Source organism: Spodoptera frugiperda, chromosome 22 (genome assembly GCF_023101765.2).
Source record: "Spodoptera frugiperda isolate SF20-4 chromosome 22, AGI-APGP_CSIRO_Sfru_2.0, whole genome shotgun sequence".
Taxonomy (NCBI): domain Eukaryota; kingdom Metazoa; phylum Arthropoda; class Insecta; order Lepidoptera; family Noctuidae; genus Spodoptera; species Spodoptera frugiperda.
In genome coordinates, this window is record NC_064233.1 from 4,363,605 (window position 1) to 4,378,876 (window position 15,272).

The 15,272-nt window shown below is 34.2% G+C and overlaps 1 protein-coding gene across 14 annotated transcripts in view; it reads right to left on the bottom strand.

The window, feature by feature from the left end:
• The window catches only part of LOC118279815 (probable nuclear hormone receptor HR3), a 132,072-nt gene that overhangs the window by 10,135 nt on the left and 106,665 nt on the right, over window positions 1-15,272 (bottom strand). For all 14 annotated transcript variants that reach the window (XM_050702337.1, XM_050702339.1, XM_050702328.1 and 11 more), the window contains 3 exons: window positions 4,590-4,703; window positions 3,568-3,681; window positions 19-187 (listed from right to left, as the gene is read on the bottom strand). In XM_050702337.1, the coding sequence (XP_050558294.1) occupies window positions 19-187; window positions 3,568-3,681; window positions 4,590-4,703 (397 nt within the window). The remainder of the gene's footprint in view (window positions 1-18; window positions 188-3,567; window positions 3,682-4,589; window positions 4,704-15,272) is intronic.

Consider the following 15,272-nt stretch of genomic DNA (forward strand, 5'->3'; position numbering starts at 1 on the left):
AGAGATGGCGTTACTCACCCGTTGTAATGACCATGGAACTGGTCGCTTGAGCTTGGTGTCTGCTGCTGGGCATCATAAACTGAATCAGGCGCTGTATCAGTCTGCGCTCTCATCTGTGCACGATGGAATCGCACCTCATCTTCAACTTTCTCGCGTTGCTTTTTCGACATACGTCCAAACTTCACCGCTGTAAAGGAAAAATGATAATTAGTACCACTACTCACCGTCACGAGCGCTAGCGTCGCACACGAAAAACTTATGACACAAATGACATAACAGGGAATCCTATATTCGCATCGTTCCCATGCCTTAATATTCACACGACGAAAAAAAAAACGCAGTTAAAATCGGTAAGTCTAACAATACAATGTAATTATATTCTCAATGACAACTAGCTTCATCGCTTTGTTACTCAATACTTGCACACTTGTGTCGCCGTAGTGTGCGGGTGGTGTGGTAGTGTGCGTGGACAAACGGGTGTTGATTGGTTGTGTGAGTGGGGTGTGCGTTCGTGTGCGTCCGGGACACTTCGGCCGTTGGCACACTGCCTAGTGGAACAACGAACTCGCGAACTCTGACGTGTGTATGTATAGTACAAGTGACGTACTAGCTACGTAACTCCGTTCGATCCCGTTGGCCGGCAACGCGACCGATTTGAATTACGTACGCCGCTCGAACGCCGAACGCTTTGCGAGCTAACTTCTTAATTTCGCCGGATATATTTTTTTAGGAAACCGTTTTTTTTTATGTTTGTATTTGCCTACGAATTCTTTGTTGAAGTTCGATGACTTTTATCACCAGTGTAACTTGACCTGTCTTTGCATACGTTTTATATGCAACTAGGGGTCTTGGAAAATTGTTTCTTTATACGCATTTCTGAACAAGAAGCTCTGTTCATAGACGCGTTCCAGATTTTTGTGGAAACAATAAAAATTGAAACAATCGTTTGTTTGTCCATTTACAATAGAGTCTTTGAACTGTATGTGTGTCGAAAAATATTTATTTTTGGTCTTAAGTCAATAGAAGGGGCTCTCTTGGGTATGCGGAAGATTGCTAACGTGTTTTCTTTAGCTATGATATCATAAATCGCAAATAGACATTACAAGTTAGCTCTATAGGTACTGCCTTATTCAAAAACAGACTTAAAAACCACCTACTTAGTGTTCAAATCAGTTTTTACGTAATTTTTTTACATATACCAAGCAAAATACTTGCAATTTTTTTTACTAGCTCAAAGAAAAGTTACCGATCTTTTCATAATGCGATTTCTATGTTTGCAGTCGGTTAAAAAAGCAAGTATTATGTGTTGCCACGCAACGTTATAAAATATGTATCGATATGACTTGTTTGAAATAATTAGTGCGTGTTACATAAGGCCGTCCTTTGCGCGTGTGTGCTGTGTGATCGTGTTAGTGGGTGCGCATGTGTGTGTGTCGCTGTAAAAACTTGGATATGTTTATGTTATGCTTCATGACTATATTGCACAATGCTGTAGGGATGTGCTCGTTGTCGATGATTTTGGTTTATCGATGGACTTTTTTATTGCTATTTTTTTCTTGCCATACTAATATGCTAGTAGTAGTAGCTATTTAGTAGTTTCCTAGATTTAGCGTTTCTTAAGCTACTTCATTATTGTGTATTGAACAATTAACTATATTTAAAATATGCTTTTACTTAAGTAATCATGTCACTTCTTGATACGATTTTGGAACAAAAGAATTTATTTTGCAAAATATACTTTTCTACGTTCCTTATACTCATTGTTATAAAAACTATTTCTGTATAACAATTTATATTAAACATTATAAGAAATTTATCGACATCGATAGTACTCTAGAGTATATTATCGAGTAAAAGCGCGTGGCAACTAGTAGTTACGCAACAAGTCTGTGTAGCGTGGTCGGTATCATGTTATGTATGATTAACGTGACATGTTATGTACAGGGTGCTTGAAAAATGGAGATGATCGCGATAACGGTGTTGTAGGGACGCGAAGGTATGTGAAAGATGGATGGGACGTCAAATGAAGCGTAAAATTGATGAAAAATTGTGACTGACGGACAGATAGGTTTTTGGTAGTTGATTTTATTGAGTACTTGCGAAGATATTTTTTTTGGACATACAGTTTTTGCTGCATAAGTAACATTTACTTAAAATTTAGATAGAAAATTGAAGCCATGTAGCTTTCTTTACAACTACAGAGGGTGAGACAAGAAAAGTGATGTTTTAACAAACAAATTCGGATGTAAAAACTATTACTCGAAATTTTTATCGATAATTTTCTTTAAAATCGATACCTCTACTGCACTTATTGTAAGTTGTTACGTGGATTGCGCAACAAGTCGTCAGTCGTCATTGCACGCGTCGGCGACGACTCGCTATGTGCACGCGATTTGGCGTGACACGATCTATGTATGTTACTAAGTATGCCTTTAAAATTATTGTTGGATTTAAAATGCAGAGGGCGGTAGTGTCACGGAAAGGGTGGGTGCGTTTTTTTTGTAAGTGGTAGCTTTTTTTTCTGTTGTGTTGTAAGGGTTAAGGGTGTGTCTGTTTTTCATTATGTTTTTGAATATCATAATATTATTTACTTAGAAAAAAAAACTGTAGTAGAAGTGTTTTTGAAACAACTATTAAAAGATTTCAAAGTAATTTTACTACTAGACAAAAATGTTTTAGGAAAATCGATAACAGATGGCATTAGTTGTCCGTAAACGTAATCATTACCGTACGTTTTTTGTCTGTTCATCTTTTATTAACTATTAAAAATTCCCAATATTATATTTATTCGCGGATTTGGTAACACAGGTCACAACGACCTTAGTCCAGCACTGGCCTTAACACCAAAAATTTAGTCCAGCAGTGGACAAAAAACTCCCACCCAAAATCACTTGAAAACCAACCCCAATCTATAAGCCCAGAAAAAACTTAGCCCAGCAACATTACTTTCAATAGAAATGATTACGTTTAGTTACAATTTTCTTATAATAAACTCGCGTTGAACACTTACGTAGTATAAACACAATGTTATCAGTTGCGATAAGAGGTCGTTGACCCGATATTCGCTTCCTTATACCACGAACACGTGTTCAAAGGTGAATAAATTCTTTTATTCAATTCATTTTGATTTAATTTTAAAAATGGAATTTATTTTTAATTGTGTTATTTTTATTATTTAATGTGTAGTATGTGTTATTGTGTCTATTTATAGTGTGTTTGTGTTTTGATTGCGATTGTGGCTTAGTATTGAGTGTGGAGTTCGATTCTCGGTTTGAAAAATTTTATGCTTTTTTTTTTTAAGATTTGAAGTCTGTTATATTAATGACTTGTGTATGGTGATAGGAACGCCTCTTATTACATGGGACTTATAACATAACTGGTGTAAAGTATAAAAAAAGGCTACTTTTTCTTCCAATACCCGCGTGAAGAGATAGGTTGGTGACAAAATATATCCTAGCACACAACAGACAAACACTATACAAAAAATACTCGACTCAATTGTAAGGTTAAGCAACCCCACCCAAGGTCGGGTTTTGGATGGGTGACCATAAAAAAATCTTGACTTACCATCTCGACTCATTCCGAGTTTCAAGCACTTCTGTAATCTGCAATATTGACAGCGGTTCCGGTTAACTCGGTCCACGACACACGACTTGTTTCGCGGACATTGGTAGTTCACCACTGAAAAATATTGAAAAGAGTTAGTATTTATTACTGAAATACATTAAAAAATAAACATCTTAATAATTTCTTGTATTAACTAAAAATCACTGTAAAAATTCAAGCTTTTCGTTTCTTGCATTTAACTGAGCAAAATCTAAATATCATGTAAAATAATTGAGAAAATCTCTACTAGTTTCGTAGTACACGCTGCTCTTGATGAAGAGTCCCTCTGTGACTCGAAACTAGTAGAGCTTTTCTCTATTAATTTACGTGAATAAACCGTGATTTTAGTTAATTTAGTATGTCTTACGATAGTTATTATAAAGACATTGATATTGTGAAATTTCATACTCTTGAGTTGCAACACTAGCGCCAATTGAATGAACTAAATGGTATTATATAAACCATACTCTGAACGCTATTTTATCAGCTACGATTGGGATTGTATAGTTGAGATTTTGTTGGATTGAAATTGCATTGATATTGAAATTGGTTTCAAGAGTAAGTAACCAGGTTTATCAGATAGCTGTATTGCCTGATATGTCAAATATGCAGTCTCTTTCTAACGATACCCACTCGAAGAGCAGCGGTGGTAACTGTGACAAATAGTTATAATGACATTTTGTTGATCATAATGAATATGGGTTTAGTAAGTTTGTTTATATATATATGATAAAATACTAAGACTGATCTAGCTCTTTTTTTAATTTCTTTTCCATCTTATCAAATTAAGATGATTAAGCTTTAAGTCTAAAAATCTAAAAGCAACTTTATACTTTAAAGAATAAAGTTCATATTAGAGAATCCCAACGTATCAAATTAATATGACTCATTTACTAATGTACTGTTCTACTCTAAAAAACCTAAAAACAACTTTATACCCTAAGAAATAAAGTTCATATTAGAGAAGTACAAATGAAGCCGACCTGTGCTCTGTGACCTTCTGAAGAATCCCTTGCATCCTTCGCAGGTGATCACTCCATAGTGGACCCCTGATGACTTGTCTCCACACACCTTGCATGGTATTATTTCAATTTGAGCTGTAACAATAAAGAAATAGGTTAGGTTTTTGCTTGACAACCATGAAAACAGGACATTGGGATTTACATAGTACAATGAGCATAGTGTTAAACCAATTTGAGCTGTAACAATAAAGAAATAGGTTAGGTTTTTGCTTGACAACGAAGTAAACAGGACATTGGGATTTGCATAGTACAACGAGCATAGTTTTAACGCAATTTGAGCTGTAACAATAAAGAAATAGGTTAGGTTTTTGCTTGACAACAATGTTTACAGGACATTGGGATTAGCATAGATACCAACAGCATAGTTTTAACGCAATTTGAGCTGTAATTATAAGTTTATAAAGTAGGTTTTTGTTTGCAACAGCTAAAATGTACCTAGTATATAAAAAATATATAATAATTTTGTTGATGCACGTCCAATACAATACTATAATATTTTGAAGTACAATTAACTCAAAATACCCCCCTTCTCCCCCTTTTAGTCAATTATATGTACTATAAACTTCCCCCACAAAAAGTGTTTTAAATAAAGCCTAATTCATTATACTTTAAAACTAATTTAAAAAACAGACAACAAAACAAAAATTAGTCATCACAAGCCACCTACACTACTCTGTTTACCCCCATTCCTGAAACATAGCGTGAAGATAAGACTGGTATCAAGTTACAACCATTTTTGGTTTCCGTTCGTTGACCCCGGCAAGGTCGCTTTGCGGCCAATGACTCCGTAAACGTGTGTGCGAGCCTTATATAGATAGAGCAAGCCCTTTTGCCAATGTGTGCGTTGTATTATACCTAAGTACTATATATATTATGAAATACTAGCTTCTGCCAGTGGTTTCGGCCGCATTCCCGTGGAATAAAAAGGCCTATGTGTTAGTCTAGAATATAATCTATGCCTTGTTCCAAATTTCATCCCGATTCCTTTAGTCGTTTTGACGTAATTAACGTGCAATAAAAAGTGGCTTATGTGTTATTTCAGAATATAATCCTTGTTCCAAATTTCATCCTGATTGCTTTAGTCGTTTTGGCGTAATTGAGTGACAAACATACATACGTGGTAGCTTATTATTATCCTTATTTTCATTGGATTGGTTGAGAGCAGTATCACAGCTTAATTTATTGAAACCAAATTTTGTGTTTCAATCGGCAGAATTGTTAACTTTTGGTTGAGGATAATGACGCCGTTAACGCCTGGTGTCTTTCTAATGATACCCACTAGACGAATAGCGGTGGCGACTGGCGACTAATATATTAGTTATAATGACATTATATTGATAATAAATATGTACATCTATACTAATTGTTTGATTGTTTGTTTGAACGCACCAATCTCGGGAACTACTGGTTCAGATTGAATAATATTTTTTGTGATGGATAGTCCATTTATCGAGGAAGCCTATAGGCTATAAAACATCACGCTATGACCAAAAGGAGCCGAGCAGAGCGGGTGATACAGCGTGGAAGTAGCTAGTACATAATATATGGGAAAATTTTAAAACTAATTCTTACACGTGTCGTTTACAAATTGTTATTTAAGAGTCATCATTAAAATGCAATTATGTTACTAACTAAAGATGAAATACATTAACTTTAAAGTAGTTTAAAAGTTATTTTAAATCGATTATCGTTATCGTTGTCCGGACAAGATGTCTCGGGTTCGATTCCCCGGTCGGGTAAAGTGTTATTTGGGCTTTTTATTGGTGTGTCTAAAATTTTTCTGAAGTAACATGGAGTCTGGAATTGTGGCCGGTATATGGCAATAGGTTTACTCCCTATGGTGAAAAATGGGTGTACATTGTATTGGCATTACGTGCCGTAATGTGCACCTCTGCCTACCCCTTCGGGGATAGAAAAGGCGTGACGTAAATTCTACAGTCTTAAGAATGTTGAAATTTATAAAAAAATATCCTAACTAATAGCGTTGCGTAGAACGGAACACGAAACAATAGTTTCAAATTAAAGCCGTTCCGTTTTACGACACAGCTGTTGACTGTTGACAAAATGTCAGTTTGCAATATCCTTTTCTTGAATCAACATTGTAACGATTATTCGGTAAATTCCGTTTCGAAATCCGAATTCATAATTTCGGTTCGGAATAACGGTTTTTCTTTCCCAAAGGGAAATTGCTCAGCTCTTATTGATTATAGCGTGATATTTTATAGCCTACAACCCTTCCTTTATAAATAGACTATGCAACACAAACATTTCAAATTCGATACAGCAGTTTCCGAGATCAGCGCGTTCAAACAAACTCTATACCTTATTAATATTATAAGTCTTTATTACATAAACCTCTTTAAAGATACATTCCCACTCCAGGCATTCCCGTAGACAGAGACAGAACATATATCTATCTCATTCCCACGAAACAGCTGATTGTGACGTCATCGGGCGTCGACCGCGAGCGCGTTCGGAAATTGTATCACGCCCCGCTACGTCACACAACGGTCCATCATTTTGAATTTCGAATGTTTAGGATTTACAGTTATTATGTAACGACTAACGAGTTGATTTGATTTTGTTCTCATAGTTTGTTTTATGGCTGTATGAGTGTGTGATCTTTGCCTTTAAAGTTGTTTGGTTAAAAGTTTGAAATGTCATTTTTGTATTTGGAAGTTTGGTTTGGTGCTTCGTTTAGTCTTAGTTTTGTATTTGAAGGAATGATGAGATAGTTTATTTGGAGAGTTTAATTAATGGACTTGAATATAGTGATATAGTTATGCTGATAATGCTGATTGCAATAAGTTCATTTTGAAAAATCTCAGTTTAGTACGACGTTCTTACTTTTAGATATATTGTATAGTTTTAGAATTTTCTATTTCTCAACACATTGATATTTTACCTACTTGACATGTAGCAAATATTCTCGCTTTAAAATTACCTTATGTCATAGCAATAAAGTCGCATTTCGCACTTTAAATATAACAACTGACGAGTTCCTAAGGACACTTGACAATCGACTTGGCGATTATTCGATTTTCAAATTTGCATTCAATACTATGGTTTACACACCCACCGTACGTCATAGGTCAATAACCTTTAGAAGGCTCAACAAGGCTTAAGTTAGGGTTGACAGTAAGAAAATAATCTGTAAAGGAAAAAATCCAAAAATATTATTGTCTACAGGCACATAAGGATACATTTGCTATGGCAGTTAATAAAAATAACTACTTTAAATGTCCTTAATTGCCGAACAAATCTTCTTTTCTTGTGTGTCAATGTCAAAATGTCTATCTGCACTCGCAAAAATCTTCAATTTCACACCCGTCAGCCATGGGTCTAGTTCCAAATTTAAATTTTAATCTAACGGCTTATGTACGCCAAGGGTCATCGACCGTAGTTGTCCGAACTAGCGATTCGAACAACTTTATTGCGACACCCCTAAATACACGAATGAGACTCTATAGCGTCAAAAATAAAGTTTAATTTTAAATAGCAATTGCTTTATAGAATTGCCAGCTTAAATTTCGAATGTTAGTCGAGAATTTGTTTCTATTTTATCTTTAATGTATTTGTTTCACTCTTTTAATGCTGGCTGAATATTTTTATTTTATTATAGAATTTAAGTTCTGTTTTTTAGAACAAAATGGTGACAATTTTATGTTATTTTTAACGTACATTTATAAATATAAGATAGAAGAGATGAGACCGAGCGGCTGTAGCTAAAATTATCATCAAAAGTGATGACAAAACTCTTAAAATAGACTTTGTCTCACACTTTCATGTTAAAAATAGTTAATTTCATGTTTACTTTCATTTTGATAAACAAGCTTTTTACCGCGCATTTTGAAATGACAGATTGTCATAGACAAAGTTCAACAAAGCGTTTATTATTAATAAAAAAGTTATATGGGCAAAATATGTAAATGAAAACATGTTTAATAAAATAATTTATAAACAAATTGATAAAATAACAAAACTAGCACCAGATTAACTTTAAAATTAAAAAGCATGCAGAATATTCTATTCTAATAATTTTATAAAATCAACCTAAATACTAAAACAATAAAAATAATCATCAAATTTTTCAAACAAAGATGAAGAAATGTCTCATTAGTTGACTCAGCAACTTTGTAAGAGACAAAGTTCATCAACATTATAAAATTGCGAAAGAAAATCGCATTAGTTGCATAATGGACGATGCAACAATTATGATGCAACCTGATGCGTCAGCGGTTTAAGAATCAATTTATTAGTTATACCTATTTTTGACGACGAAACATAAATATGTAAGTTAATTGATGACATTGATAAAATTTGAAATTGAAAATAAGTATTTATTTTATTGATTTTAAATGAAAATTTTCGTTTTCTTTGTCCAATTTTCTCACTGTGTTTTGCGCTACAAGGTTTATTATTAACCAAATCGCTCAGTCCAAGAAAACAGCACAAACAGACAAATATAATAATAAATCGATTATATTTAGGATTTGGCTTCTGATCAGCTGTGAACGGTCATCGAACCCTCGATCTATTGTCTCGGTAATGTATTGTAATCACATTCTTTAAACGTTGCACAAGTTTTTAAATGAACCGTCTGCTACTATTGTGGGTTGGTCAATAATAGGAATAAAATGAAATTGCCTTTTTATTGTGGGCAAGTTGCGTCGAGCTAGTCGAGTATGCGAGTGATGTGAACGGACCATGAGAATAGAAAAGACAAATGAGCGTTCTAAATTCGAATTTTGACTGCCATTTTGAATTTCATAGATAAAAAATAGAGAAATGTTGTAATTTTACTATAAGTAAATATTAATATTTATCTGTTAGTAATCTTGTTTGCAATCTATAAAATTAATCCTTTTTATCAAGAACGATGGCTTATGTTTAATTCTTTCTATCATTGTGATCACCGGGGATCTGCGATGATAAGGGTTTCCAATGAGGAAGTCTGTTTAAAAAAATGTTTTTTAAAACTTATGATAAATTAAAATTGATATACAATGTTTGATAAAAATGGTAAATAGGTCAAAAGTTAGAAAAAAATATATCCTAAATAGGTACATCCTTGTTGACTAGACAATCTCTCCACTACATGAGCTGTTTTTTTTTCATGTACAGTTGACTGGACAATCTACCCTTCTGACACAACACCTGAATAAAATACTGAATCCTTTTTTTGAAAGGGAAAGTCACCCCCCAATATGACTTCTCCCGCTTTGAGCGAGCCAAGAGGGAGTGTCAGACTCTTACTGACTAAAAACCACCCCGTTACTACTCCTGCTTTTCGAGCCGGAGCCCCGGTGTTTACCGGACAGTCGCTAGACAGTTTACAGCTCCATAGGAAATACATTCTACCCTGCCGTTAACAATCAACATATATCACGTTATATGTTATATGTTGTATTGTAAATACATACATATATAGTTCAGGCAATGACGTAAGACCTATACTGACTGGGAGTTAAGGAACGGCCTTGGTCCGTCTGCCGTTCAATACTATTTTATATCAGGATTACTCATTGAAAATATCTGTAGGATACTTTATAACCGGAGCTGTAGACGGTCTAGCGGGTTTACCGGGGCTCCGGCTCGAAAAGCAGGAGAAGGCACGGGGTGGTTTTTAGTCAGTAAGAGTCTGACACTCCCTCTCGCCTCGCCCAAGGCGGGAGAAGTCAATGGATGATCTTTATAAATTACTAACGACCCGCCCCAGCTTCGCATGGGTGCAATGGTGATATATTATGCATGTATTATACATATAAACCTGCCTCTTGAATCACTCTATTTATTTAAAAAAACCGCATCAAAATCCGTTGCGTAGTTTTAAAGATTTAAGCGTACAAAGGGACATAGGGACAGAGAAAGCGACTTTGTTTTATACTATGTAGTGATGTGTCTATTAATTCTTCTAGATGTCAACAGAGATGATAATATTGACTATATATTTTTTTAAAACATCATCTTGAGTACATTTTTGTCTTAAGTGTATTGTATTTTATGTTATTCCCGGGTCGGGCAAAGTATTATTGGACTTTTGTAATGTTTTCGAAAATTTCTCAGTTGTTTAGCGGCATTACGTGCCGTAATAAGCACCTCTGCTTACACTTTCCTTTAAAATTTCCATTTGAAAATCGAGTATCAATAATTTTAACCCATTGGAAAAGCGCCAGGATAATGTTTATATGTACCTATAGGATATTTATTATATTATTGAACATATTATGTATGATATAAATTGTGGTTTCTATAAACATATTATCCTTGAATAAAAATATATATAATTTTATAACTACATAACTATGGAATGACTGTAATAGAGTCAATAAGATTCCAAAAGACTTGTTACAGTCCACTGCTGGTCTATAAGAACCCTCTACAAAAGAGGGTTTAACTACTAAAAATAAACTCAAAGTCAAAGCATTTATTTCAATTAATCCTAAATAAGGCACTTTTGAAACGTCAAATCACGGTTTACTCACGTACGTTAATGGAGAAAAGCTCTACTAGTTTCGAGTCACAGAGGAACTCTTCATCATGAGCAGCGTGCGCAGACGCGGTGACGTCGCGCAGTCTACTAGTTTTGTCAGTATATTTACGTGAGTAAACACTTATTTTTAGTTAATTTTATATGTCTCAAGATAGTTATTATAAAAATAAGGGGTGTATGTCGTAAATCTTAAAAGTAGGTTTGGAGATCGTAGTGTGAAGGGTTCAGGTTTATTTATCAGAGAGCGCTGCTGCCTGGTCTTTGTCAAATATCTCAGTCATTTAGTCAGTTCTTAGGACATTCTTGATAAGAGAATAGGCCTTTGATCAGCAATGGCCACTTATATACAGGCTGTTGATGTGATATGATACATACATTTTAAGTTTCACATTTTATGCTATATCTCGATACTCAGTAGCTACACCTATAGGTTATCTATGGCATTTTTATCAGAAAAAAAAATCTTCGTAACTGCCCTTGGCTCGATCATTGACCGATAAAGCAAGGAGGGATTATAAAACTGATGTCATGCTGAAAAACCATTAAAAAAGATAAATAATAATATTTTATTCTTTTTCATGGCCAAATTCTGATAACGTAAAGGATATCACAAAGGCATCGGAAAATGATTGGAAAAATTATCGAATTTATAATCCTTTTTAACTGAATTTGATATCTGTATAAGTTTTGAAAACCAGAAACATGAGGATTTTTTAAGGGGGAAAAATCATCCAATGACTTTTCACGCCCTGGGCGAGGCGAGAGCGAGTATCAGACTCTTACTGATTAAAAACCACCCCGTTCCTACTCCTGTCTGTCGAGCCGGAGCCCCGGTAAACCGGCTTCGGAGTAACATGAGGTGGGAGTTGAACCCGGTAATTTAATTGAGTTTAATATTAGATACTTTACATCAGGGAATAAAAATCTGAATTAAATAATACCTATGTAGAGTAAAACAATATGGTACCTACAATTTCTTAACCGTCACTTTGGCCTTAACCTATTTTAAAATTAGAATTTCTAAATTTAATTTGGTGTTTAATTAACGGTATTCTAATTTAAAAATAGAATCTCAAAATAAAATATAAATCACAAAAAATAAAAATTATTTGAAAAAAGAATGTGAACTTAATTCAAAAAACGAATTCGATTATCGATAGGTATTTAAAAAAGGAGCAAACACATTTTTACGTAAGCCCAAGGTTACAAAAAAAATATATATCACAACAGTGAATCACTATCAAGTCAAGGCAATGACCGATATCGGTCAAACGCAAACCGCATTACAGATTGTATCGCAAATTCATACACGTAACGCGGATGGGCGCGTTAACGTATTTTGAATTACCTACGTTCTGTGACGCGAGTGACATCACGGGCCAATGACCTGAATACACCGCGTGCTTTTCATTTTATATTTAGGCAAAACCATTTTCGGTTGACCTTTGTTTGTTAGAGAAATGTTTGTGTTGGGAGATCAGTTTATGATGGTTAGTAGACCGTTATACATGACCAAATTATGTTGATCCCTGATAAGGTTGTAGTTGTTTTTGTTGAGAGATCTTTTTAAATTGGATTATCATTCCACTATGAACACTGATGTTTTCGTCTATCTATTTTTTAACAATGATGGAGTTCTTCTTAACAAAAATCAAACGTTGAATAAAATTATCTGATTATGGACAGCAAATGTAGACTTAGTACAAAGTGTGACCTAAAAAGATATTTTGGTGATACGACCCACACGAAATTAGAAAGCCTATCTCCCGATAGGCCCCAGACGGCTAGACGGGTAAAATACGATAGCGAGAACAATAAAACATAATTTATCAATGGACTAGATCTGAACAAATACGTAAACTAATACTTTCTTTCGTAAAAAAACTGATAATCATCCAAAATGACGTACAAATGACTAATGACAGGTCAATGACGTCTCTGACGGTTGCAACATCATTCAGCCTATAACGTCATTTAGAAAAAAAAATTAAACGTCAAAAGTTTCGCGCCTAATTTTAAGCGCCAGCCATACATAAATCCATTTTTTACACAGATTATTCGATTTATTAAATATTTTTTACCAATTTCCTACTGTTTCTATGAAAATCTATTAACAACTGTCATTTTTCCAATATGGCGGAAACTTGTGAGTATGACAATTACATTTTCTGTCCGTCAAAGGTTATTGAACTGTTTGCATTTGAAAGAAATCATGACTAAGTAATTATAAGTAAGTTAATGAATCATTTTTGTAATGGAGTTAGCTTAGTAATAAGGAATTTGATGTTATTTTATTGTGAAACCGCAATTTCGCTTGGTAACCAACTAGACTGCAAAACTGCTGAATGGATTTGGATAGAATTTAACATTCATATAGATCATTATATTTAGAGAGGCAGATAGATGTCATTAACGTCAAAATTATATTAATTTGACAGTTTATCCAACGTTCGAATTGTGGTTCATAGGTATAACCCAAAAGGATTTATACTACATTGGAACACAGGCCTCTTTGTTAAAATAAGATTGGTTATATTTAACATTACAATATGCTCTATTGTGTAGTTAAATGTTATGTTATAGAAGTTTCATCTTTCAAACTAATTCTGATTATGTCGTAATATGAATCTTTGTACAATATCTAATATAAACAGTATGAGAGAGTGTGTTTGTTAATTTATGTAAGGGCTAAGTGTGTAAAAACTATTAAGTGGTAATAATTTTGAGTTATAATGTTACAAAAGCACGCTTGTCTCAGATTTTTCAGTTACAAATCTAAAATGTCTTAGTTGTTAATGAAAATTATTCTAAAACAACGATAGGTAACACATTTCGAAAACAAAAGTGAGACCCCAATTATGATAAGTAGCTTGACCTCTTAAATTCTCAATATAAAATCGAAAGGGAAAAAGGAAATACAACGTATTACAAAAATAACTCAACAGAACTTCACACCGCATAACCCCCGCAAAGTAAAAAACAATTAAGTTTCGGAATTTCATTAATTTGTTTAAGTATGTTAACGAAACCATTCAATTTGAACGCGCCCTAAAATAAAAGTGACAGCATACGTCACGTGACGTCACGGGTCGATGACCACGAGCATGCTTCTATTTTTGAAACGTTTTGACAGTTTGTCGTCTTTTTTTTTCTTTACGGCCAATTCTATGATATCTTTTAGGTACATTTAATTGATTGTGTAGGTTTGTAATTGGTTTCTTGTGGGTATCACTTGAAAACGAAGGTTTTTGTAATTAAATAGAGACTTATAAGCTTTATGTGGGAACGTTATTTCGGCGCTCCACCCACCGTCCGTGTCAATACCGTGCCGTGGAAATTTTCAGCGAGCGAAAAATCAATAAGTGCCAATAAAATCGAACTGTATTTTATTTAGAACGCCGTATTCCTTTCTTATTCACATTCACATTCTATTATTTCAAATAATCAAACAACGATAATCGAACTTTTTTGCTGCAAACTTTTTTTTTACACATGACAGTAAACGTCACTGTCACTTTATTGTTTTTTTTTTTTTGTTGTTAAACGTCACGTGCATGACACGATGCTTCATACAGCCAGAAATAAAGAGTCTAGCGAGATGAGGAGTGCTGTAAGAGGTGAACGTATCATCAAATTAACGCGCAATGGCCTTGAACTCTGAGATGAGGCCAATTCTACGCCGGATGACAACCCCAAAATTGTCCTGTTGCGCCATTGCGACAGAAATGAGTAATGACAATTGGACTTAAAAAATTACATCTAAATGAATTTAAATTGTCCATTTACCGTGGGAGTAACGTTTTTCTGTGTTTGTTTCTTATAGTACTTGATTTGGTTTTGTTTAGTATTCTAGTTTCTAGATCATTCTAGACTTTTCTCTATGTAAACTAAGCTCAACACATCATAGTCACACATATAAAGGAAAAATGTGACATAATATTAAATAGAACTACTCCCTCACAAACACAAAACTAAACAAACTATGTAGATGATGACATAGATAAAAAAATACTATAACCAAAATTACTTTCGAAATTGACATACTATCAATAAAATGTACAAATTAATCTACACTGTGTTACGCCGTATAATGCCTTCTGCCTTCTAGTACAACATAGGACCTTTTTCTATGTGCGGCCTCTCCACGTGTC